The 27640-nt window shown below is 35.4% G+C and overlaps 2 protein-coding genes across 6 annotated transcripts in view; one reads left to right on the top strand and one right to left on the bottom strand.

Moving 5' to 3' along the window:
• Positions 1–4633: 4633 nt before the first annotated feature.
• LOC140155632 (WD repeat domain-containing protein 83-like) lies at positions 4634–16611 on the bottom strand. 5 transcript variants are annotated; one of them, XR_011859409.1, is made up of 8 exons: positions 16499–16611; positions 13906–13991; positions 13009–13674; positions 11044–11430; positions 10263–10457; positions 8699–8922; positions 7880–8117; positions 4634–6498 (listed from the first exon to the last, which is right to left on the bottom strand). XR_011859409.1 is itself a non-coding variant. In XM_072178548.1 (7 exons), exons 4-7 carry the CDS (start codon positions 11396–11398, stop codon positions 7971–7973), a joined length of 921 nt encoding a protein of 306 aa, XP_072034649.1. In that variant the 5' UTR covers positions 11399–11430; positions 13009–13674; positions 13906–13991; positions 16499–16611; the 3' UTR covers positions 7663–7970. The 5 variants fall into 5 exon arrangements, 1 of the variants encoding a protein (XP_072034649.1); XR_011859411.1 differs by lacking the exon at positions 13009–13674; XR_011859410.1 differs by lacking the exon at positions 13906–13991.
• Positions 16612–16760: 149 nt separating this feature from the next.
• The window catches only part of LOC140155631 (UDP-glucose:glycoprotein glucosyltransferase 1-like), a 48734-nt gene continuing 37854 nt past the window's right edge, over positions 16761–27640 (top strand). Inside the window, exons 1-5 of the mRNA XM_072178547.1 lie at positions 16761–16797; positions 22208–22406; positions 23205–23335; positions 24659–24771; positions 26364–26544. Coding sequence (XP_072034648.1) covers positions 16780–16797; positions 22208–22406; positions 23205–23335; positions 24659–24771; positions 26364–26544 — 642 coding nt within the window. The 5' untranslated portion in view covers positions 16761–16779. The remainder of the gene's footprint in view (positions 16798–22207; positions 22407–23204; positions 23336–24658; positions 24772–26363; positions 26545–27640) is intronic.

Below are 27640 nucleotides of genomic sequence, written 5' to 3'. Positions count from 1 at the left end.
ACCCCAGATTGGGTGATTTAGCACATTATATGTTAGTGCCCTAGCTCAGCTGAAAACGTGTCTCAAGCTAGGTATGCCATGGTAAACCTATGCAATTAGGTTACTTCAAGTTCAATCCCTTTCTTGAAATTGGGTTATTTTACAAGTGCAAGCCCATGCCATTAAGAGTGTAATTTCCCTTCATTAAACAATTGCTCAAGTTTCGTTGGCTTCAAAAGGGCAAAATTGTGATTGTAGTATTTAAATGCACTTTCCAATTGGGTAATATTCAATAAAGTATCCAGGTTGTACACGATGTTGAGGCTAACGCCATGTTGGATTTTGCAGTGGCAGATTCGAATTAGTGTATTTACCCAGTTCGCCACCAGCATAGACAAATCGCCCATCTATGTATGTGTATATGCCCTGCGGGATTAGGTTAGTGCGCATGATTCAAATCTGCCACTGCAAAATCCAACATGGCGTTACTCTCAACTTGAGATGAGACAGACTATATAGCCTATATCCTGTTAGATCATATGTGACGTGTCATGTCAAAAGAAGACACTTTTGGGCAGGTTATCAATTTGGAGGTTTTTACATATCTTAAATGCAGAGATATTTTGCTGCACAACACCGTTTTCCCCTATGAAATCGGACATTCCTAAGCGAAGATATTGAGTTCGTAAGTTATGGTATTATAAAATTGGAAATTGAGATATCGGCCTTTAAAAATATTATTGACAATGTTGAGAGTAGGAATAACCTTGAAAAATGTCTCAAAAAATACTAGATGGCAGTTACATTCCGGTCTAAAACTATCAGACAATATTTTTAACATTAATAACATCATAAATTCGCAACAAACCCAAATTGTGAAAAAATCACCCCTGCCCCGATTTTTGGCTATTTCTCCATTTACGATCCTGCCCAAAAGTGTCTCCTTTTGACATGACACATCACATATTTAAGTTTCTTCAAGGCTGAACAAATTATACAACAAAATAGCATGACAAGTGGTTGAGGTCTTCAGCTAAAGGTGCATGTGATATATAAGAGGACTTTTTGTTTTAGAATTAGAAATATGTAGGTGTAATATGAAAACAAATGACCAGCAGGTGAGATTGGTGCTACAACAATACATTGCTAGATTTGTCAAGGACTAGTAAAGCAGATATTGGTTAGATTTTAAAATGCAGGGTGTTGTTTGAATTAATTTAGACATACAAGAAAGTTATGCTTGTGCTACGTTGATTACGTTGGTATATTTACCCCTATGCAGGTAGCCATGAAGTGAGATTCAAATATTATTGTTCACGAACAGTGTCTTAGGGAACAAACCAAAAGATAGAAGGAACCTAATATGTCTTAACTAGTTTAGTTTCAAAGCTGACTGCTTCCACCCTGTTTGTAATAAGTGGGTAACTAAAAATGCAAAATGACATCAATGTTTTCAAAGACATAGGAAAAACAGAATCAAAAATGTTAACCCCCTCCCAACCTAATGAATCTAGTTTTGTCCATAGGACTTCTTCAATCTTTTTGTTTGTTCCCTTAGTTAAGGTATCATGGAATCATCATTTTTTGTGTAACTTTAGTTGCTTTTATTCAAGTAAAGGTGACAAGCAGACCTGCCAACTGTCCCTCATTTTGAGGGACTGTCCCTCATTTGGGGTTTTCCAAAGTGAAAAAGAGGGACAGTCCTGCTTTCTGAAAATGTCAGTGATGGCAAATTTAAATGTAAAAACAGCAGAAAATGATGCAAATTTCACTTTAAAATTTTGTTATAACATTCTCTTTAGTCTATTGCGATAAATTCAGACCTGCAAAACCTTCCCTGCATTCTGAAAGTATTGCACACCTCAAGTCTTTGAATTTGTCAGTACCTGGTTTGTGCACATGTACTAGGTTTTGGCCTCGAGCTCAATGTCCCTCTTTCTGACTTTGGTAGGTTGGCAGGTCTGAATGGGTCATCTGTATCTCTCAGGAAAATGATGTTATCACTTCCTCTACATACACTACCAGATTCCTATTGCTGCTGCTGCTGCCCCAAGAGGTACACTACGGCCACCAGAGGTACACTGCGTTCCCCAGAGGTACACTGCGGGCCCCAGAGGTACACTGCGGCCTCAGAGGTACACTGCGGCCCCCGAGGTGCACTGTGGCCCAGCTACTTCATTGGTACTTTAAGGTACCTGTGTGGGTACTCACTAGAGTACACACATCAGAATCACATAGACAGTACACACACTGATACTGCACCGGTACTCTAGAGTAGCCACAAAGTTGGTATTGACAGCAATAGGAATCTGGTAGTGCACTTACTAAGAGTAAACTACTTAAAGCAGACATTCTCACATTTTCATCTAAAGGGTCCACAATTTCTAAGTTTCCCCAAAGTCTTTTTAGAATAAATCAAAAGTTTGTTACAAAATTAAACACATTTTAAACATTTGTTCAGAAGTCTTGGGGGAAATTAGAACTTGTGGAACCTTTCTATATCAGTGTGCACTTTTACTAATTATTATAACAAATTCCAATTAGTAACTGCAATTAATGACCCACCTTCAGAGAGACAGAGAGAGCTAGCTTAATTTTGAAGGCAATTTATGTTGTTCAATGTTATAAAGTGTTAAGGAAAGACCATCTGTAGTAGATGTTATTGCTTTTTCATCTCTGGGAAAATGGAATGATTTTTGCATGTCTTTGTCTACATATAATCCATTTCCCTTTGTTTTGTTGATTAATTCATACACACCATTTCAGTAAACACCAGCAGTCCACAGGTCAGATCATAAAAATGAGTAAGAAACCAGACTGTTTTATAACAAGAAGTGAAAACTTTATTTTCTACTGAAAGTGAATATCAAATTTAAACTGAAATTCTCCTTCAGAAAATATTTAGGGGAATATTTTAGTAAGAACCTAATAAAAAGTACTATCTAAAGTAGTAGTTTTATTAACAAGTAGGGAACAAACCAAAAGTTTGATGACCTATAAATGGAAGTGCTTTCGTAAGGGTGCTGACTACCTCCCTCTATCAACTTTGACTGGTGTTTTATCCAGTTTTTGCAAACATAATCAGACTTTTTGACCCCCAACAGGGTTCGATTTAACTTGTGTCGTGGAGCAAAATGCTCTCCATTTTGGACAGCTTGTATAGCAATATTTTACAATGTAAACATATGCTAATATTATAATAACATCACCTAAATAAGGTTTTCGCTAAAAATCAAACCCTGCCCTCTAACAAAAGGACTTTTAGATCTATAGGACTTCATTGAACTTTTGGTTTGCTCACTAACATAAAGAATAATTCTGATATCATCTTCATGATGTTCAACTTGATCAGAAAGAATATTTTGATCTGAAACTGAAATATCATTATGTACTAGGGCATGCAAGAGCAAAATTGTCATGCATGATGATGAAAGAGAATGTGTCCGTTCCGCCTGGTTTAGCATTATATGAGCTGCTATAAAGAGCCAACTACTGAAGACTTTTCGTTTTGCTGTTACAATATTTGCCAAGACAATTTTATATGCTGTGGATTATGCACAATGAGCTTGCTGTTGCAGGTACGCAATTATGTGTCATGCTAGTACCCTATTTTGCAAAGACCTTTCGCACTTGCCGACCGATCACGAAAAAAGAACCAAGTCACGCAATGCTACGCAGATTGATTGGTAAATGAGGTACTGATGTGATGATGATGTGATTCAATTAGCCAATTAGAACCGGACTTCATCAACTGCATCAAATCGGGCAGTGGGAAAGGTCATTGCAAACTACAGGAGAATCAATAATCGCAATACAAGTTGTACTGTAACAACTCTTGTTTTATTTTATTTTATTACCGTATTCGTCCAATATAGTCCCACGTTCGAGTATAATCCCACCCCCCCCCCCATTTTTCGAAAAATTTCAGAAATTGTAAAAAAAAAAAAAAAAAAAAATTATTTTTATTTTTTAAAGTTTATTTTTTGTGGTTTGAGTGTCCCTGGACCTAGATTTAGATGTAGGATCATTCATGGTTGACCTAAAAAAATATAAAAAATGAAAATTGATACTTTGTTTTCATGTCATACTCTATTAATGATTTCAAAATGCATTGAATTTGAATGCATTTTGAAATCATTCATTTTTTTTTTTTTTTTTAGGTCAACCATGAATGATCCTAGCATCTCTAGGTCTAGGTCCAGGGACACTCCAAAACCGGAATTTTTTGTTTTTGTTTGAAATTCGAGTATAATCCCACCCCCCAATTGTGAAAATTTTTCACATAAAAAACGGGTGGGACTATACTCGGACCAATACGGTAATTGTGAAAATCCAGTTTTGATTCCGCTTCTGGAAGAGAGAGAAGATAAACGCAGCAGACATTTGACATTTTCAAAATCTGGAAGGAATTTGACAATCATTATTTTGTTGGCAGTGAAGACAGACCACAAGCAATCTAATGGTATCAGTAGTTCAATTTGAATTAAGATTTATTTAAAGGTTACTACTGACATACTTTAAATATTATGATTAACAGGCAACAACAAAAATCTGTTCTACAAGCCTGACCAACTAAAATTCTAAAAATTGGCAAAAACTTGTCCTGTACGAATGAATACCGACCAAAATTTCTGAATTTTTTTCAATATCTGATTATTTGGTTCTATAGATTATACTCATTATATATAGTACTCATAAAATGATGAAAATGCTTTTATTGATTATTCTTAACTAACTTAAAGCATGAATAAAGTAATATTTCACTAATGTAAGGCCTGTATTGGAAATAAAGAATTGTTATGGGAATGTACAATACGCATTACAAAGAAAAAGACTAACACCCCAACTAATCGGCCAACCTGACTTCAAGAATCCCTCTGCTTGTAGAACAGGGTTTTTTTGACACCTAAGTGCAACCTTTTCCATGCAAATGTATATAAAAAGTAGCAAAGTTACAATAGCATTATGAGAATTTCATTCCCTTTGTACCCACAGCTGAGAATATATTCTTACTTTTGTATTTTGGCAAGTCATATATTATGTATAGAGAGAAATTGTTTCCCCAACCCAAGTGCAACTTGATTTTCCCATGGCTGTTACAGTAATAATTTACTATCAAATTAATCTTATTTAGGAAATACTTGTGAATAAATAACGGAACTGAATTAATTATTTTGGTATAGATATATGATTATATTATACATGATGTATATAAAATATTATTCCACATGAAATATGTGTCTGATGAATAAATGTTAAAATTAAACTAGATGGAAGTTGGTTGTAGTTAATTCTGTGTGAAAAATAAATGGGGTTATTTTGTCAGTTCTCAAGGAACTCCAAACTGGTGCCACCATCCGATACATAAAGGGTTTGCAAGTTTTTGAATCTACAAAGGTATTCCTTTGGATTTCATTTTCGGTTTCTCATAAGTACCAGGTTGATTGATGGGGGGAAATGAAAACAGCAGAAGGTATTGAAAAACCCTTTTTTGGTGTTGACAAAAACAATTAAACAAACAATCCTTTTACTAACTGCTCCAATTTGTAACACTTCCCGGAGCATTTTCACCAGTGCCTTTGGCAGATGTGAGCAATAACATCCACTGATGATGCCGGTTGAGTAGGTGAAAGCGCTCTACTGAGAGTTTCCCACTTTGTAGCATAGCATTTAAAAACGGATTCCCATTTAGTAATTAACCGCTACATAATATGAATATACATCATAATACCATAAATCATGTTTGCCAGGCACAAGTGAAAACCATGTTTGGAAGGCCATTATTATCACATCCATGAGTGAAGCATGCTTTCTCTAGTGTTATTCTACATGTTTTATGGTACGAACCTTTACTATCCACAAGCCCTCATTTCACAATAGTACAAAAATTATCAATTCAAGAGTCAAGACCATGCTGATTCATGCATGTATGTACTTAAGTTTGTTAACTGTAAACATCTATCTTTAAGTTCATTCAGGCCCTTGGGTGTGAAATCCCCCAAAAGGCCAAATTCACATATGTGACCCCTCGGCACAACTGAGCCCTGAAGTCGCCAATCATCATTTTTGAGATATTCAACCAAAATATTCTGCTTGAAATTAGCTTTAAAATGATGTATATATCATGTCTATAGTACTTGACATTTGAGAAGTGAAAAATCAATAAAACAGTCAATAAATCCTTTGTTTCCTATTGTTTATTGTTAAGTTCGATGGAGCATATCTCAATAGTGGCACTGGCGACATCCGGGCTCAGTTGTGCCGAGAGGTCACATATTAAATTTTACTGTTAATCCACATTTGACACTTTGTAAGGAAAATCAACAACAGATAATGCTCTGAATTGAAGTTGAAGTCAGAATTTAGTCCATTTTGCCGACTTTCATATCAAAATTTCATGGACCAGCACAGGGTAGCATATTGGCGGGCCCTCAGTGATTTTCACTGGCTTTGTTAGGACCAAGAGACTGCCATATTTTGAGCACTGTTGCCACAGTAGATTTGATATCAAATCATGAGCTATAGGGCTCAAAATATGCTAAGGTGTCATATTATAGCCATATATTTTGACATCTTTTTTTAAAAATAATAATTATAGAAATGGAATATTTGCTAGTTTAGTGGCAAGTTTAGGTAGTAAAGACATAGCATACACAATTTAAGTAAAATCCTTTCACTCTAAATAATAAAAAAAATAAAAAATAGCTGTAAAAATGCCTATTTTTACACTTTTATTTGTAACATGCCAAGAGACGCCTTTTTCAACAGCTTTTAATTTTTTTTATGGATCCTTATAGAAATTCATGTGACCTGTTTCCCAAAATGGTGCAGTAAACCAATAAAAAAACCAGAAAGAGGCATTATGAATTATAAGTTAACAGATCAAAAAAGGATTTAAAAGTTTGCCTTTGCGTATGTTACTATTGTCTGTCAAACTTTTGATTGATTTTGAAGTCCCTCAGTTTTTTATAAACAAAGACTTGAAGCATAAACTAAAGGGTAAATCTATTGTAAATAACTTCATTTCTCCATATTATAATCAATTTGTAAGTGGCTGCCATCTTTTTTGAACATATAACAATTTAAAATTTTTTCTTGAAATGTCTGTCAAATAGTAACATACGCAAGACCGTGCTGTAATTCCTGCTAAACTAGGGTGATACAGCTAATTATGCTACATGACATAGCATTTAGCTCCACCTAGCTTTGTGGCACTATCACTTTGTGAGGAGAAGCTTTTTTGATGACACAATCCATTGTTAAGTGTTGTCTGTCAAACATTTGTACGCAAGTAACATACGCTAGATTTGTATGTGTCTGTCAAAAGTAACATACGTAATATGTTTAAAAAAATTAAAAATCACTTGATGTTCACATTATGATGATAGTTTAGAGTTTATAAAAGTGTTTTAAAACATGTGATTTATAAACTGCATGTGATCTTTATTCAATTTCCCATCTTGAACTACTGTTTTTGCCAAATTATTATTCTGTATGTTACATTTGACAGACATCTTATGTATGTTATGGCTTGACAGACACACATATTTTATTTATAACAATTTATCCTCCTTATTGTAATATTTGGACACATTTTTTCCCACAATCAGTTGCTGTAGGTCCTACACCTAAATAACCACAAAATACCTTTTGTAATACTTTATAAATTTTTATTTGATTGCAGAAAATCATCAAAATTGTGTCTGTCAAATATAACGTACGCAAGGGCTAGAAAATTAAATTTGTGAAGTAAATGGTCTATAACTTATCTTTCTTTTAGTGTATTATGAACGATATATGTGCATACTATAATTTAAACCTGGTTGGAGACCAAAAGAAAAGAGCTGGAAAAATAATTGTGTGTTACACTTTTATGACACCTTAGCTTATTTTGAGCCACATATATAACGTCTCCAACCATGTGCTCTTTAAGATTCACAAAGTAAACTTTGGCATGGAATGAAGATGAATACCCATGAAGCATTGGATTATTACTCATCATCAGTTATGTACGAGTTTGGTCTCCAAAGTTTAAATACCCCAGATGAAGCACTTATCATACAAGATTCTTCTGGGTGGAATGATAATGAATGTACAGTGCCTGTTCCAGCCTCTCCTATAGTACTGCTCATGCTGCCCTGAAATGTAAAGCAAATACATGTAGTGTTACAAATCAAGTTAGTAACATTTCCTGTATCTCATTGATTTAGAGGACCAAAGTATGCAAAGGAGCTACAAGAATACACACTGCAAGTCCTGGAGGAGGTGCACTACCAATCTTGAGTTGACAGGACATGTATGTTGGACACAAATCTTTCAATTTCTTTACAAACTCAAGCTCTGTTCCCCAAAGACCTTTTACCTTGGTCCAGACACCTGAAGGCCCCTTGTATGACTACTTTCCTTCAGCACTGCTTTCATGATTTGTTTGTCTAAAATAACCAAAGCCATTTGAAGCTGTTTTCATATTCTAGGCTTCTGAGGGACTGTTCTAACTATTAGGCCTTGTGTTTTAGATTTTATTTTATTTCCATTCAGCACTGCTTTCATGGGTTTTTTTTAAATAGCCAAAAACATTTGAAGCTGTTTTTGTATTCCAGACTTTCTGAGGGACTGCTCCAAGTTCCAACTATCATCCAAAGACATTGTTTTTAAGAATCCCTTTGTGAGAACTACATAGTGGACATTTTGTCAGAAATATAAAAATACTTATCCATACCTCAACTAAATCCCAGAAGCAAATTTTACCATCTTCTGAGCCACTGACAACATGAGTATCATTATGATTCATACAACTGTCTATTCTATATTCAATGTTCTTGTGTCCTGAATATTCTCCCAGAAGCTCCCCTGTGTCTTTGTCAAGTAATCGTAGTGTACTGTCCATTGATGACACCAGCATACACTGACCATCCTTTGTAAAAGTCACACATGTCACAGGTTCTGTGAAGAAAATTATGCAAATGATTAAATGAAACAGCCGGACAAGTACATTCTGGAATTAACTTCTTGCAGTATAATGTGCAAGTCAATGAATTAATACACAAATGGGCTGTTCTAGATATTGTACACCCTCTATGAAAAACATGACCACAGTCTTCCACACAGGGAGTGTAAATTGCAAATGGGACTACCTGAATGGGTTACTCCATTTAAATTTCACATTCTCTGTGTGGAAGATTAACTTTCTTATAGGGGGTATAGGCCTATTGGATTTAATCTGGAATAGGTGTACAGATTGGTCAAACAGAGGATGTAATTTGCTTTGCTTGAGTTACTGGGCAAATAACCAGGTGTACACTAGCTCCAGAAAAAAATCCAGATTTTTTGCCTCCTTTGAAGTTGAATGAATCTCAAATTTAAATTCCCGTGCCTGGGTATTTACATATATCGCTATCCTACCATAAAATTATATGAAAGCATGAAATGGGCAAAGCTGATTCAAATTTTGTTCAATCAGGTAAACTTTTCAATAATAATAACAATGATCAATCTTTTTCAATAATAACAACAACAATCAACAAAAAATTGTTGCAACTGCAAACAAAGGAAGGTTAAGAATCTTGTATCATTGGTTGATTGGACATGTTGTTTCTTCTATTTCTAAATGCCTCCTGTGACTTTACAACCGTGATACCCAACTGCTGAAATAGAGATTTGTCTGTCATTTGAATATACATTTGTATCTGCCTATCCTAAAACAATCACATCAGGGTATTTCAAGTTGCTTCTTTGGTTAGAAAATGTTTTCAAAACCTATAATAATTAAGCATATGTCAAAGGCCTTATTTTTTGTTTTTCACAGGAATTTAAAAAGAGACAAAATCAGTTTATAATTGATATGATATGAACATAATTTTTTTTAAATTGACTTGGATTTACCGCTACATGTATAATGTGTGCAAACAAAATAACAAACAGAAAAGCTTTCACATTTGTAACACAATCTGGTCCATGGGGGCCAAAGGCGGCAAATTTGAAATTGAGATAATGGCAAACATATATGGAGTAAAAAACAAGAAAATACATAAGAAAATACACATCACAAAACTTTGGAAGAACCAAATATGCTAGACCTTTGGTGTTTTCAGTATATGATAGCCTAATGTAATGTTTGTATAAGGTAATAATTATGGTAACTCAATTTTTCAAAAATGCCTCCTTTGACCCCATGGAGCAGATCGTGTCACATTTTATATATTGTGTCTCCATCTGATCCAATCTTACCAAGAGTAATCAGTTCACATTACACAGACATATTAATAAATGGTTTCATAACATACTTCCAATGCAATCAGCATTCATTTTCCCATTGCGTAAATCATATCTTCTGACATATCCATCTACAGATCCAGCAAGTATCTCATGATCAGACACTTGGATGTTGGATATACTGTCTTTGGCTTCATCAAGGATCTGAATGGGTTCCATTTTTCTGGAGCGGCAATCCCATACACGGATAGTTGCATCTATAGAACCTGGAACATGAGAATGAAGTCATGTGATAAGCAAGGGCTTGAAAGAGTCCTAGAATTCAAGTGATATACAGCTAGTCTAGATCTGGGCCCGTCATTATAGAATTCATACAATGGAGTAGGGTAATGCAAATTAATGAAATCAAAACCAAAACCTGGGTATAGATAAGTTGTTTTATATTTGAGGGTCAAATTTTGGTATAGATTGGACGGGTGGTTTCTGATTTCTGGATAAGACTCTGTACAGAAGTTCTTGGTTATCATTTATAAACACATTGCAAAGCAAACACTTTCTTCAAGCTAGGGGTAGGGCTTTGGGGAAATAACAACAATATATTAGGGGCCTCGATCCCCATTTTTATGATAATGTTGATTGTTGACAAATGACAATGCCTTTGCAATTACAATTTTACACAAAAATGAATGGTGAATTTGTAACAAATTAACAAATAATAATAATGGCCTCCCTCACCAAATTTTGAGAAAGTTTGGACGATATACATTTATTTATTTTACTTGGCCTAACTTTAAATTGTTGTCAGATAGGAATTACACACTACTGGTACGATGTATAGAGCTCAGTTTATACCTGATAATACAACTGATGCATCCTCATTGAAACACACACAATTCACTCGTCCTGCATGCCCTCGATATTTACGCAGAGATTGTCCTGAACCAACGTCCCATAAAATCACCATCTTGTCCAATCCACATGAGGCAATATGTGCATTATCTACTGAACTCTTTGCATCCAGCACTTCATAACCATGTCCAGAATACGCTTTTAATAATAAGCCTCTGTAGGGATTCCATAATTTGACTGATTTATCACTTCCACAAGTTAAGCAGTAGTTTCCGTCTGTATTGAAGCGCACAGCACGTACAGCTCCTTGTTTACAATCCACTGTTCCAACAAGTTTGGTGGGAAGTTCACTCGCCATGATTTATCTCACAGATTAATTATAGTGTTTAGCTATAAAAGAAGTGGTTTACAAATAAAAAATAAATCAAGTGATTAAAATAACAGAATTGGATAAAATGTACAAAATCTTAGTTCAATAGTTGCTAACTTGGTCAGCTAGCTTTACTCTCCATTGAGAGTCCGAGTATAGCTACATCGACTATATAAAAACAGCTTTTGTGTAATGTCAATTCCCGGGTGTCAATTCTTCTAGTTAGGCCTGTTTTAAACAGCTACTTGACACAGTATGCATGCTGGTCTACATGATACCGTAATCATAAAGTGTTCAATATTTGCTGCTTGTCAATCATAACATAGGTTGGTTGACCTTTTGTACCCCCAGTATATACTACACAATAGGATTACTTCTTACGCATCTGTGTTGCTGTGCATTAAATATGAAAATCATGCCCGGGACATGTAAATTTGTGATCACAGCATGTACATCGGAAGTTTAGAACACTGTATAGCTCATAAATTTGATATGAAAGTATTAACACCAGCAAATATCAATTAATATTAGCAATATTAGACTTTTCAATTTCATGCTAGCTTCATCATGATCATGCTGATGAAATTTTGAATAATTTGAAACATTGTAACTTTGTAAGATAATTCTATGAGTTAAAATATAAATCCCAAAGTGTGCAGTGGGTTTGACCCCACCCTTTTTTTATTATTTCTGGTCCTATTAACCCCAAATATAATACGGTATTAAAAGGATTGTATTTAAGATCGCATTGGTGAAAGATCATTGTTATGTCGAATTGGAATGCTGTCAGGGTCTATCCAAAGTTTGATGCACTTTTCAGGTTAGAACTTCTGTTTTAATGTTATTATCTAAAAAAAGTATTATTCCTTACATGTCAATCCACACTTTTTGCAAATTTATGCACACATTTTAGTGAGTAAGCATATAACCCAATCCTTATCAATATTTTGCGCCTTTATTTATCCCACGCACACACTATAACGCAATGGTGCAATGAGCCTGTTGCACTGCATCAAACACACACGGCGTGACATTGAATGGAATTTCTTCCCGTGTTTAATAGTATGCATGGCAATTTTTCTTGTTAAAGTTCTAAGCTTTAATCTTTAAAAAAAGTAAAATTCTACATTGAAACAAGCCCCACCATTTCATTTTACTCCCATCTTTTTTACCAATCCAACCTCTACACAAACAGAGTTTAAACGCACTTTTTCCGATTTCCCAACTGCCAGAACTGCTTTCTAATGCATGCTGTGCATGCAGTGAGCAGGGCTGTCAACTCTCACATATTGCGACTCATACATTCAGGCACTTTCTCACGCTCTCACACCAATGTGGTAAAAAAAAAGCTCAAGTCAAGGCAGTAAATCTCACGCAAAGGTAGTATATCTCACACATCGTCAAAATAAATTGTTGTCCCTATACCCCCCCCCCCCCCTATTTTAGATTTGCAAGCACCCTGATTCAAATAATCCATAGGTCAAAAATGACCAATTTTAGTTGGCAAACAATAAATTCCGTCCTGGTACGCCACTCACACCAAGCAATTCCAAAAAGTTGACAGCCCTGCAGTGAGTCATGAAAAAAATCTTGCTTACTTTTTCGTTAATGTTTTCCAGTTTTATTTTCAGCTCTTGGTTTTCTTCCTTTAACCTTGTATTTTCTTTGCGCAACAAATCATTGTCTTTCTTTAGTTGTTCTTTTGTGGTTCTTTTTCCAGGTAAGTCTACATTCCTCAGTTCGTTCTTGGGTTTTCGTTTCCGTTTTATGCCTGATGATTTTGGAAGTTTGTATGGGCTGTTTAACAAAAGTTCAGACCTCCTTTTTTGTTCTTCTGTCTTTCTGTTTTTCTTTAATTTTTTTACACTTTCAGATAACACAAGTATTGAGCTCCTTAAAGTTGATTCCACTAGGTTGCCATCCTCAAACTTGGTGCAGACAGCAGCATGAAATGTTTTGAAGTTCACTGTGATACATGTACTTTTAGACTTTTTATTTGTCACAAATTTGTAGATTTCAAGGATGAGCTTGTTTGTTATTTGGTCATTGTCTAATTCATGAAGTCTTTCAATGAGGTTGCCAGCATGCATGCACAACCTGCTTGCTTCTGGCCCAATCTTTAATTCGCAACTCTCAGCCATGTATGTATTCAGATGAGTTGACCTCAATGTTTATCAACAAAGGCAAGGGACAGCACATTGACAATACTGTCAAGAAAGCTAACTCCGTCATGGGTCTGGTGAAGAGAAACCTCTACGCAGCACCTAAGGAAACAAAAATCCTAGCATATCAATCTATTGTGAGACCTACTTTAGAATATGCAGATCCATCTGGGATCCGCACACAGAGAAAAATATTACTAAACTTGAAAAAGTACAGCGCTCTGCAGCCCGTTTTGTTTGTAGTAACTATAGCAGATACAGCATCGTAACATCTATGCTTCAAGAACTAGAATGGCAATCTCTTCAAAACAGAAGAGAAGCTGCTAGACTCACCAATTTTTATAAAATCAGAAAGGGTGATCAACATGTAACTGCTGCGGACAAACAGCTGATTCCAACCAAGAGCACTCGCTTACATTCTGCAAGATATAAACATCTCAACTCAAGAACTGAAGTACATGTACATATACGGTCATGCGCCATGAATTGGGGTATAGGAAAAGGTGGCGGTGTTACATTTTTTTTTCCCCAAACATTTTGTCACAGATCTCAAGAATGGATAGGGGTACTAAACTGGTTTTGGTCTTATTTTCTTGCTAATTTATCTGGCTAAAATTGTGGAAGGTAAAACTTTCATACTATTTGTACTTTGTGAGATATTGCCAATCAAAGGATGTTAAGTCAGGGGTGGTGGAGCCTACGGATGAGGAGCCTACGGATGAGGCATGTGTTAAAGTATAGGGAATATTGTTTTTGGTGACTCTCAAATATATTTTTTACTGTAACTTCATAACCCAGCAAGGTATAGAGATGGATTATGTACCTACCATTGTTTTGGTATTTCTGTCTAGTTTGAAGTGTGACTTGTTTTACTCCAAGTAAAATTAATTTGTTGCAAGTGTGCTGCATTCTGTGTCATGGGTTCTAGACGTTTCCTATATGTTACTATACTAGGTATTTATTTATGCTCCGAAATGTTCTGACTATCATATTTCTTGAAGGAGTTACCCTACTGCTGTGAAAGTTAGCATTTTCTTGATGGATATTTGATGAGGAATTCAAATATGCCAATGGTTTTTGTGTAGGGCCTGGAGGAAAAAAGTTTTGATTGATAATGTTATAAAAATCAAAAAAATCATGTACGACTTTTGAACACCCTGTATCTCAGTAAGGCAACATAACTCATCATTACATGTTTGCTTTTTTTGGAAGCATACAATGTTATTAGCACATCTGAAAAGGTTTTAGCAGAAAAAGTATTTACGTTAGTAAATAAGAGAGGAACAAAATTTTATACTTTTTGAACCAAAATTTAACTTTTCCACCCTATATGACATTTGTGGCACCCTGTATATTGACCAATTGTTTGTATGTGTGTATTCCTGGTACTCTAAGCTTGACAGTGATATATAATTTTATAGGGTTTTGATGAACAGTTTATGAATTAGATCAGTTTTAGTACAAACCCATGTAAATTGTTCAATTTTTTAGTATGTAACGCATTTAGCCCCCAATTCATGGCACACGACCATACTCTTATTTTCCCAAAACAATTGTCGACTGGAATGCCCTGCCCCCCTTGGTCATCGAGGCACCTTCTACACCATCCTTTAAAGAAAGGCTTAAAGAACATTTAATCCAGCATATCTAAACAGCTGACCCTAACCCCCATTAGCATGATCCTCCAGAGGAGGCGTTGCTGATTATCAATCCAGATCCAGATCCAGACAGCTATATCGATAGGCCTACATTGTATGTTTGAGCGAACTACATACAATACAACCATTACACTGTTCAATAGCCCTTCTTGTGATGTGGCGGTAGTTTTAAAAGCATAAGCCCTTAACAAAATATGATGCGCGCACATACTGCCAGGCAAAAAACAATGGAAATTGTGACGATGTGTGCGTATACATGTACTGCCAGGCAATGACGTCATGAATGAATGAATGAATAGTAGTAGTAGATCGTAGCTCCCGCCTGTATGTAGGCGCCCCCCTGAATCACACAGGGTAATATGAAGGGGGGGGGACGAAACAATATATAAACCACAGAAGCGAAGACAGCACGAAAATCCTCCACCAATCATACATCTATTAGGTAACCCAGGCAAACCTTAGTTAACACATTTGCTAGTCAGTCAAATTCGCCGACAAATGTCAATGTATATTTACATAGAAATTTAAAACAACTGGCCGAAGAAGGAAACGTACATAAATATGTTTTCTATACTTCACTTGACCCAAATACAGTGTATATGATTTTTTATGGTGATAAGTCACTCGCACATGGAATTTTAGAGGGATTTGGATAGCAGTTCCATTAAAAAAAGCTGCTATCATAATGAGACTAAGATCTAGAAACACCCCCGAAATGTCGTTTTGGGGAATTTTGCTAGCTGAAACTTTTTGATGAGTCAATCTTTGACAAGATGTAACTTTGCTACGGAAAGTGCTATGAAAAAATGGTTTTCAGTTTTGGCTTTGTTTACTCAAGGGCTTTAATTTGATATATAAAATGATGCAGTTTGATGGCAAATTTGAATTCACCTAGCATACCTACATCTATCTAAATTCTAAGTAACTAGCTAAAAACACCAAACTACTGCTACAAAAACTCGTAGTGTACAGCATGACAACCACTGCCATCACTCATGCAGACAAGACAAGACGAAAAGTACATGGATGATCAGCTCCCTCCAGGCTGAAAGTAAAGGGCTATTAATCTCCCATCACATCACATATAATCACACAGTCATGCAGTGCAGTCATGCATGACACAGTTCTGAATTTTATTGCATTTTTGCACCCTCAATCCTCCTTCAACTCAGCTCTCAGCAGAGGCTCACAGAGCCTCAGTTCATCATCAGTTCAGTACACACCAGCAGAGAGTACAACGCTCTATAGAAGGACCCATTAGACTTTACCTCGCTCGATGCCTTCAAGACAGCATATTATTCAGTTCCTGAAGTCCACGGAGAGGAAGAAAAGTGTGTTTTACTCTCTGACTTTTAGCAGACGAAACTGTTTTATTTGTATGACGGGCTGTTAAAAACGGGCTTTCCGGACTACCTGAAAGGTGAAAGGTCAAATATGTCAATACCTAAATTTTAAATACGCTCATGGTGATTAGTCAATTTTAGTAACTAACTGTTGTGACAGCCAATCAACAAAGGTGTAAGTAATGACTCTAAAAATAGCAACAAATATGGCGACGTCCATGAAGGTGAGTTGGACAAAAGTTGTTTCCGAAACTGCTCCGTTTTCATGTTAGAGTATGCATTGTTTGCTTACTTATTGAATTTTTGTAATATTTTGCTTTTTGATATTTGAGTTATTTACAGCAAAATATCCTTGGTATTCCATAACTTCTCGAATTAGCTTATATTTTCCATTCCAATCATACGCGTGTTCAATTGTGATTGGCTGATTATAAATCGAAGCTTATTTTAGGATTCCTGCACTTTTTCGCTTTGTATTGAAAATCTTAACTAATGTAGTGTCACTTGAAAAATAAACCCACAGTGCTTAAAGGAGTATTTCGTGATCCCAGCATCCTCTTTTTATGACATTTTTCAGTAGATATCTACAAAAAAAGATTTTTCCCAAAATGTTCATGATCAGCGAATACAATGACCAATGTACGATGATTTACGCATTTGTATCTGTTTGTGTGTGAAACTTAGTGAAAACAACTCACCATTTCTCATCCTTTCAAAACTCCAAATACAATAGGAAATTATTTTTACAGAAGATGGAATTTTCCTATTTAAAAGTTTTCCACAAAAAAAGAACATTAAGCACGTTTTTTAATGTCATGAACTTGTTGAAGTTCAGGAGTTATGACCGTAGCGACTCGATCGACGGGACGCCATTTTTTCGTCTGCTTGAAATTCACGAAATCTCGATTTGGATTTATCCACGAGACTCCACGAGACTTGATGATGTCATCATTTTAGGCCCCGAACAATCGATTTTGAGTTTCCCGTCACATAATTTTTGAAAGCAAGTGAGGTAACTTTTTCATTATTCATTATTCATTATTTTCGTGACTTTCATTATATGACAAAATGCGAGTGTGAAACACGTTGTTATTTACCGCTCACTCACTCAAAGGATGTTTAACCAAAGATATAAACTTGCAAAGAGGCTGCAAGGTCAAAATTGATACCAATTCCTTTCTTTTTACTATTATTTTTCTTATTTATTTATAATTTTGTGTGATTTCAAGTACAAAGTATCCAGTTGACGTTGACATGCGATATCGTCCACTGCATGACAGTACGACCACTGTGGCATTATACTGGCATATCTTAATTGATATGTACATGACAAATCTTTAATACAAACGTCAGCAAAGTCCCATCAAATTGAAATCAAAATGCGAAACAATTGCAATTCATGAATTGGTAAGTTTTACAGCTCCACTATCGAATCTTGCGCCAACAAAATTAAAGGAAAACCCCATGCGTCGTGTTTTGTTGATGTTGAATACCGCATAGTTCTTGTCATAAACACAACGGAGTTGAAATATATAATTTTTGCTCTTTTTGTATATTAAATTTAATTTAAAACTATGTCGAATACTATTTAAAATAAATAAATAATCGGAACGACAAATATAAAATTAACAGTATTAATATATTTCTTTAATTACCACAAACAACGATATTGTGCAAAGTCACAAACAGCACTGTAGAATAAAAAATCAGACATTGAAAAATATTTTTGTTCGACCGCATATTTCGTGCAACAGTGTCACAATAGAGCAGAGTTGAAATATAAATTTTGCCATTTTTGTACAGTCAAATTAATGTATAAACGATACCAAGTACTATTTTAAAATATATGATTGATATTTATGAAAAGAAATCCAAAAATAACAGAATCAATATATTTTTTTTAAATTCGCACAAACATCACTATTCATTGTGCGATTTCGCGAACAGCACTGTAGAATCATTGATCTGCATGACAGCATTAATCTGTCAGTCCAGTATATGATACGCACGTGGAAAAGGACAGCGACGTCAACATATTTACAACGCGCTGCGAACCGGGCCTACAGGATCTAGGCTATCACTATCAGACGGCAATCAACCGGCCGCAATGAGTTTACTGCCGGTAGCGAAATCGATGTTTTGAATTTGATTTTCCACTAAAAATGCACGGATTTCGTCGTTTTTTGTGCAAAAATGATAAGATTTTATTTTTATTTTTTGAAAATCGCAATAATGAATTCAAGTGCGGGCCCGAAAATGAAGTGCGGGCGGGCGACGGGAAACTCAAAATCGACTTTGCCAGGCCTTATAGGGAATTTTGTGACCTTTGCACTCATACCAAACACGACGGGGTTTGTTTTGGGGAAAGCCCCTAATTTTTCAGTTTTTTGAGGTCTATTTTTTAGGTAAAATTTTCATGGTTTTTGGCGTAAATAGTTGTTGAAATGGAGCAGAAGGATGTCATTACACCTATATTACACCCATATAATATGAAATTTTAGAATATTTTAAAGATGTTTGTGGTCATTCTTCTGCAGAAATCCATCGCGCATAGATGCGCAAAGGAATTACTGTGATGACCCGTATTTGCAATTGGCCGTGAAAATACGACAATACGGGGAGAAGTGGTGAGGTGGCGGTGCACGTGTTGTTCCTGATCGGGCTGACGCCGGGGTGGGAGATGTAGCGCATATCGGGTCATGTCGTATGTGGTAAAATGCAAAATGCACACTTAATTCAAGTGATATTATTTTTGTTACTACTTTTAATCAACTCTATGATACTTTAATAAGAATTTGTATAATTTTTTTTTCAATTTTTTTTCACTTCCTTTGTATTTTTTTTTTCAATACTAAAGTTGAGTAGTGCAGTGTCAGATGAGGTTGACAAGTAAACTAATGGCACTGGCAGAACATGTTCATGTGTTGCATGGGTCATATTAGATTATGATTACATATTCATTTGTTCATTTTTTTTTTATTTATTCCTTTATTCATTCATTCCTAAATTTACTTGTTTATTTACTTACAATATTTATTTATTTATTTCTTGTAGGCAATATCATCGTCTCTAAAATAATGCTGTATTTATTGTACGCAAAAAATTGACTCACAAAAAACCCAGTAAACTTCACTTGACTTTAAATAGGCATAACCTCCCCATATTTTAAGTTATAGCTCTGATTCTGGCACCATTGTCTTTCTTTTTTAATGCCCTTTACATTGATACCAGATTTGTAAGTGTTACTTGTAAAAATATTCAAGTGCTAGACAAATAAATCCAGGGTACCATAAACAAAAAATGACAGACAAATTCCGCTACCCTTCACAACTTCAAATAGGTATAACTCCCCCATACTTTGAGCTATAGAGCTGTTTTTGGTACCATTGTCCAAGTTTCTTAATGCTCTTTACAGTGATACCAAATTTGTAGATGCTCCTAGAATAAACCTAAAAAGTGTTGTCCTCGCTAATTTGATTCCGGCGTTTCTTAAAGGAGTATTTCGTGATCCTAGCATCCTCTTTTTATGACATTTTTCAGTACATATCCACGAAAAAAAGCATATTCCCAAAATTTCAGTTGATTCCGATGTTGCGTTTGCGAGTTATGCATGATTATGTGTATTACACTGCTCCATAGACAATACGTTGTAATTTCGTTATGGTGCACCAGAACAAAATTCAAATTTCGCGATATCTTTGCTAAACGAATTAATCTGCAAGATATATTTTGTACATTTAACATTATGTAGCCAGAGTATTCCAGTGATATAAAAATCTCAACTTTTTTTGAGAAAAGTGGGGGATGAGGCTGTGGATCACGAAATGCCCTTTTAAATTAGGGGTCTTATTCTTACATAGCTGCCTTGTGGAGGTACAGTGTTATAACCCTAACCCTAAGTTACCTTAACCCTAACCAGTGCAGAAGGCAGCTAATGCGCTATTACATGTAAAAATAAAAACCTCTAAGTAAAGGTTTGCCTTGATTCCATTTATACTTATCAGCGATAGCGATTGCAGATGAAAAAAAATATTCTAAATGCCTTGCTGTTAATAATTATTGTTTTAAATTAATTCGTCACTAAAAATTAATAATCGAGAAAGGTAAATTAATTAGCAAAATAATAGATCCAGTTGGTTGTATATTAGCCGAGGTACTCACACCTCCGTCCTACGATTTCCACTGTCCTTCTCCGGACGAAGGTCTGAGACTCCTGAGCATATCTGGTCCAGGTTACACATAAAATACCACTTTTTCTCATAAATACCACTTCCTACCATTCCTCATGTGAAGATGAGACTTAAACAAAACATATTTGGTGCATGTTTGTAAATTTTGAGCACATTTGAGGATGTAAAAGACCAGACTTGTGACTGTTATCGTCGCCGTGTTTTGAACTCTTCCTATAAATAGATGCCGTCAGTTTGACGTCATCACCGCGACGTGATTTCATGGTGCCCCGTTTTTACGTACGTAGGGCATTCATGGCCCTAGTGAGGAAGGAACAGGGCCATGATGTTTCGGGCTAGTTGTATATGATTGGTTGATGCATTCATGTGTCAAGCGATATCGCTGGGAAGTTGAGATATCTTCAACTTGCAAAAGTGACATCGTTTTTGCCTCAGCGATTTGAATCAATTGATGCTCTGGACGCTCTGGAAATGTATGTAAACACTGAGCATGCGTGAGAATCGCTTTTCTGCAAAAGCGATCGTCATCGAATATAAATTCAGACTTACAGTTTTTTCAGAGAAGAACAACACTTGTTTACATTTTGAGAGTGTGCAGAGGCAGACACAAGCTCATACCATCTAAAAACGGGATTTCTTATTTCTAAAGATTGGTAGCGCATTCATATGAGATGCTAAGGCCAAGTAAAATAATTAACATGTAGGCCTTTTTCTTCCCTGCCCTCACTGATTTTTGGAGATTTTCAATTTTTTTTTTCCGTAAACTTATTTCCATAAACTGGTCGAAATTTCATTTGAATGAACATATCGTGATGAACATGCACATACACTGGATGACAGATGTTTGCAATATGTGAATTCAATTCACTGTGTATGTCAGGTATTTCCAATGTCATTTGATCAGTATTTGTATTTTGAAATATGATCACGGTTCTATCGCATAAAGCTGTTGTTTTAGCAGCAGAGTTCATTCATATTATGAAATTAGTCTAACTAAGTTTACAGTTACATTTTACAGCAGTTAGTTGACCCCATGCCCTACGAACCCGAGAACTCAAGCTTCGAATTTGCAACAATCGTAAACATATTCAAAGCTAGAGTCCTACAAAAATGTAAGCTATCACGGGGGAAAAAGTTCATTTTGGCATTTGCGAGGGCAGCCAGGTAATTCTGCTGAGGCCTGCTCGGGCACTAAGGCAATCACATGCCAAAGAATATGAGGGTCATTCAAAAAGTTCTACTTCCATCGTCATATATCTCTGTTATCTGAAGTGCCAGGAAGTTGAAATTACTCATAATTATACTCTTAATTCTTGGCTACAAAAGAAAAGTTATTTGCCGAAAATGTGATTTTTGGTTGTTAAGATGTGTTGGTTTTAAGCTAATGCAGATTTGGTAGCTTAATATTTGCATCTTAATAATTTTCTTCTTCTTGTGTTTACAGAGCATGATGCTGCACTACTTGTATTTGTTATTTATGTTGGTCCAGTGCCATGCTGCTGGGCGCTCCAAACCAATTACCACATCGCTGGATGCTAAATGGGGTACTCATTCTGTGGCTCTAGAGATAGCTGAGTTTCTGGCAGAAAAAAATAATGATGATTTTTGGGGCTATGTCTTTACCTTGAGGCATCTTACAGATAGTAAGTCATTGCAACCCTATAAAATACAGTTTCAGTTTCATTTTTATTTACCAAAAATCATATAAATCAAAACATACGCTATTACAATGGAAGGATGACCAAAAAAGAGCACAAGGCTCGTTACTCGTACAAGGTTTGGCCACCCTTTAAGTAATTTATGAGAGGGCTACTGAATTAAATACTACCGGTACGGTACGTGCAGAGACGAGAGACGTATAGGTCACTTGTTGCTACTCATCCAAAAATTCACTGTATAGAAAGCACCATCAACATACCATCCTGCATAGTGCATAATATGGTTACATTTGGGAAAAAAAGTTTTTTGAAAGTCAACTTAGTACTGAAAATAGAAAATGGAATGTCAGAGATATTATTGCCTTATACTGCAATAAAAGTACTAATTCATTAGGACAGTGGCAAAGTCTACCCTTATCCAAACCAGCTCTTATGTAGAATATCTCTGTTATCTTCCAAGGGAAATATGTACCAATGCTGTGACACATATTTTCATGTGCTGAAACATTAGGAGTTTATTGCTGTGTTCAGCACTGTGTGAAAATACCATATATTCAGTGTTATTACCCCCATATTCAGTAATAATTGTTCTTGTTGTCTCAATTTCACTTTATGTACTCAATGCAGAATTATTAGATAATTCACTTAACCAGATTTTTCATTTATCTAGCCAATGCTGGGCCCCCCATCATGGTCGGATAAACACTGTAAACAACGAACTGTACTTGATAGCAACATTATTAATTGCCTAACTTACCAATTTTGTTGTGTTCCATATTTCAGTGTCTGATCAGGCCATTTATAACCAATCTCTGCAGTTTGCATCCAAGTACCTGTCACCTACAGAGCAAAATCTACTGATACTTTCTTTAGCTATGCATTCATACTCGCCAAAGATAGAAATGTACAACCAGGTAAGTGTCATGAAATTTAAAAAAAGCCTTTTGATTATGATTGAACATGTCAGTGTGTTCAGAATAACAAAAACAAAACATTTTAATCCCCTGTATGTATATGTATAGGCCCATTCCATGTCAACTCCAGGGATGTGCACCGCAGCACCTCTTCAATTTTTTTTTTTTTCTGTGTGGTGGTAGATATTGATGAGAAAGTAAAATCCTGAAAATTTGAGCTTCATACTCCATTTCGTTTTCCCGTGGCATCAATTTGAAATTTAGGGGATCAGCGTAAAAATGTGTTGCAACGCGAAAGACGACGTTTGGAGGTCCATAAATGTATAAAGGGAACCCTTTAAAACTTTGAAAAGTATGTATCCTGGGGTACTTTTTGGTGTAGAATTCAAATCTGCTATCAGAAAACTTTTAACTCCTTTACTTTAAAAGATATAGGGCCCTCAAAATGCAACTTCATTCCAACCAGGACCAACTTTGGGGGGTCAGAACTCCAAAAGTAAAAATAATTTTATTGACCATTTTTTTTGCCAGTCAGAGCCCTTTGGTAGGACATTACTCTTATCCAATATTGAGCATATTAGAATACATTTAGCTGAGATATTACCCATGGAAACCACTTTTTTTTACATTTTGACACCCCTGAAAACCAATGTCAGATAATTTGCCCCACCATCAACTTCAGGTATGTTGAAGATATGTTCTTGGACAACATTTCTGAGAGATATTGGCTTTGGTTCTTGATGGCTTCAACACATTAGTAAGGTTTGCCTTCTCCATAGAGTTGTACACATTTTTGATTTTGTTGTACACATTTTTGATTTTGCATGTATAATGATTTCAGAAAATGACAAAAATTGAAGAGGTGCTGCGGTGCACATCCCTGGAGTTGACATGGAATGGGCCTATAGTGGAGTTATATGTATGTGTGTGTATGTTCCATTTTGGTTAGGTTTTTCATTTTCCCATTATCTGGAGATCTGTATGAGGTACAATGACATAACGTAGTAGAAGGGTAGCAGGACCAGAGGTTCTCAACCTGATTAGATTTTCTTTTTTCCCCTTTTTTTCAACCAGTTGACTTTGTAACTTGTGTTGTCAAATTGACACCATACTTTTTAAGTCAAGGTGCATAATGTATGAAGTGAATAGATCATTTAAAAGTTGTATCCCAATCTTGCACCCGACTTGGTAGTTGTATGGCAATAGGCAAATTGTAGCCTGCAAATGGTGATGTGATACAGCTTTGAGGTATGGCAGTAACTTAGCATGATCTGATCACGCCATGTTCTCTCTTTTTGCCATGTTCTCTTTTTCCCCTACCAGATTGCATTGGATCTACCACCACCTGCTGATTGTGATAGCTTTGTGGATATCCATGGTGAAATCACCTGCAACCCTGATGAAGTGCCAAAATTGATAAAGTCGGTTTCAGATAGGTAAGATCATGTCCAATAAATATCTTGGACCATCTGTCTGATTTCTTCAAGGTGAAAGTGAGACCTTATTGGAGAAAAGCTTTGCTATGTACTTTGATATTCACATGATATCATGGAATAGTAGTATGTTAATATATGAGATGTAATACTTTGTCGGGATGGATGCAGAATTTCATTATCAATTTTGTTTGTCAATCACTCTATATTCAATGAACCAAACACAAACAGTGTACACAAAGCTAATTTTATATCATATATGGCTAACTCCAGCGTGACAGACGGGACATTTAGATAGGCTCTTTTTTTTCAAATGCCTCAACAACAAAATCTACAAGACATATCCCAAATTGTTATACTCCAAGTCAAAGAGAACATGTCACAATTTAATTTAAAACACACAAGATGAAACCAAGTGATTCAATGGCTGTATGGTTGCAAATTGAAATACAGCGTGACAGACGGACGGAAAAAGCACCCATTTAAAAAAAAAAGTACATTCTTGCAAAACTCTATCTGTTCTCAAGTGAGATTTATTGAAAAATGCTGTCAAAATTAAACATTGGTACATAAACTCTCAGTAAACATCATACTCAAAAAATACAAAGCTGAGATTTTTATACCTGGGCTCGCCAAAGTCGTGACAGACGGGACCATTTTTGAACATTTTTTACAGTGATCTTTAGAGCAATGGTGAGTTGCTCAAATACACTTTGTGGGTTTTATTTTCATACAGAAATTACAAACAACATCTAATCATGATAAAATATTACCTTAAACATCATTTGAGGCCTCTTGTGCGAAGGGAGTCAACCTCAAACAGCCAGTACCCATAAAAATGATCAAATTTTAGTGTTTACAATGGTTTGACTGCCAGATGGAATTTTAATTGTCAAAATGAGCATTAAATCATTTTTTATTTGCCAAAATTTAGTGCAGAATATGAATCTGAAGTAAAAAAACAAATATTTCTGACTTGAAAATTTCCCCCATTTGATTGTACATGGTAAGAATGCTAAAATGTGACAGACGGACACATTTTGAGATGGAATATCTTCTATACTAAATGTCAGTGAACAATTTTACTTTATTTTTTATATGAGGCCTACTTGATAGGAGATAGGAATTAAGTTTTGAACAAAAAATATATTAAAATATGGAAAATAAACAACTTTTTGATGTTTTTCTGTGACAGACGGGACATTTCAATACCCACATTTGAAGGCCGTAGTATACGTTTATAATGTTACTGATGGGTTTAAATTTTGTTCTGGAATTGCAGTAGAGATATCAAAGCTAATATTAAACCACTAATACATATCTTTTGTGCATGTACACTGGGATCAGCAATACTCATAAGATCAGCAATTTCCTGCAAAATTAGGGATACACAAACCTGTTCTAGTTCCCACTTCTTCAAATTGTCATAAAAATATATTAGATTGTGCAAGGCAAAAAACAAAAGTGGTTTCTGAAAGCTTTGTTAGTCTACTTTCCAGGAAACAATAACTTGGAAGCATTGAATGAACTTTTAAAATTTATGAAAATGTACCATTTCTGTGGAGTTAGCCATATGTTTTTTCCCTCTTTGATAGGCCACCACCAAGTATGTACAAGGTTGATCATCATTACCCAGGCTCCAACAATAACCCCATAGTAGCCATTTTATATGGTGATGTCAGCAAGTGGAAAACTGATTCTCACTCCTTCCATAAAGTACTCATGCACTTAGCACGTGATGGCAAGATCAATTATGTTCTCAGACATTACATCATGGTAAGTAACCTCCATTGATTGTGTAATAGGGTGTTATGATACATTGACATCAGACTTTAGTAGAGTAGACAGTGAGTCAGGTCTTTGGTAATGTCTTATTAAATGTTAAAACTATAAATAATCCAGATTTACGCAAATATACATGGCGGCAACATGATACTTTGAAACAAGCCCGTCTTGATTTCTTTTTAATATCGTCAGAATTAAATTCCAAACTATCTAAATGTGATATCAAACCAGGTTATCGTATACGGACCATTCATTAGTCGATATACATCTAGATTTCAATGACATTGAGCGTGGCAAAGGCTACTGGAAGTTTAATAACTCTCTTTTAAAGGATACAGAATATGTTAATTTGGTGAAGAAAACTATTAAAGAAGTGGTAGAGAAGTATGCGGCACCTCCATATATTTTGTCAAATTTAAACACAATCCATCCTAGAGATATCCAGTTTATAATCAATGATCAACTGTTTTTTGACATGATTTCGTTAGAAATTAGTGGTAGAACTATTTCTTACTCAGCTTTCAAAAAGAAAGATTTGGGAAGATTGGAGAGAGAACTTGAATCTGAGATAACAGAATTATTTACAAAGGTCGCTTCGGGTGACCACACTTTAAATGTACAATTGAATATGAAGCAAAAGCGATCTTGAGAATCTGCGTAAAGATAAAATGAAGGGGGTCTTGATAAGATCTAAAACTCGCTGGTTTGAGCTTGGTGAAAAACCGTCTAAATATTTTTTGAACATGGAAAAACGTAATTTAGTTAACAAAACAATAAATAGAATAGTTCGTACAGATGGTTCCGTTTTAACCAACTCAAAGGATATTCTTTCTGAGGCAAGAAATTTTTATAAAGATTTATATTCGGAATCTGAAACTGATGATAATGCTGATGTTGACTCTGTTTTTGCAAATATAAATACTCCAATCTTGTCAAACGCCCAGCGCGATAGTCTTGAAGGTCCTATAACATATAAGGAACGTTTAAATGCTCTTAAAAACAGCAAAATGATAAATCACCTGGATCTGATGGATTTAGTTCGAATTTTATAAAGTATTTTCAATGATCTTGTATGGTATTTGCTTCG

Source organism: Amphiura filiformis, chromosome 6, assembly GCF_039555335.1.
Source record: "Amphiura filiformis chromosome 6, Afil_fr2py, whole genome shotgun sequence".
Taxonomy (NCBI): domain Eukaryota; kingdom Metazoa; phylum Echinodermata; class Ophiuroidea; order Amphilepidida; family Amphiuridae; genus Amphiura; species Amphiura filiformis.
The sequence above is the reverse complement of the archived record's forward strand: the minus strand, read 5'-3'. Positions and strand labels throughout refer to the sequence as shown.

What these genes read in the sequence shown, in the direction of transcription:
- LOC140155632 (XM_072178548.1), bottom strand. Translation starts at nt 11,398, where the DNA reads ATGGCGAGTGAACTTCCCACCAAACTTGTTGGAACAGTGGATTGTAAA. An exon ending in TGCATCAGTTGTATTATCAG is followed by an intron (nt 10,458 to 11,043) that starts GTATAAACTGAG and finishes CTCATGTTCCAG; the next exon opens with GTTCTATAGATGCAACTATC. An exon ending in GCTTCTGGGATTTAGTTGAG is followed by an intron (nt 8,118 to 8,698) that starts GTATGGATAAGT and finishes TTTACATTTCAG; the next exon opens with GGCAGCATGAGCAGTACTAT.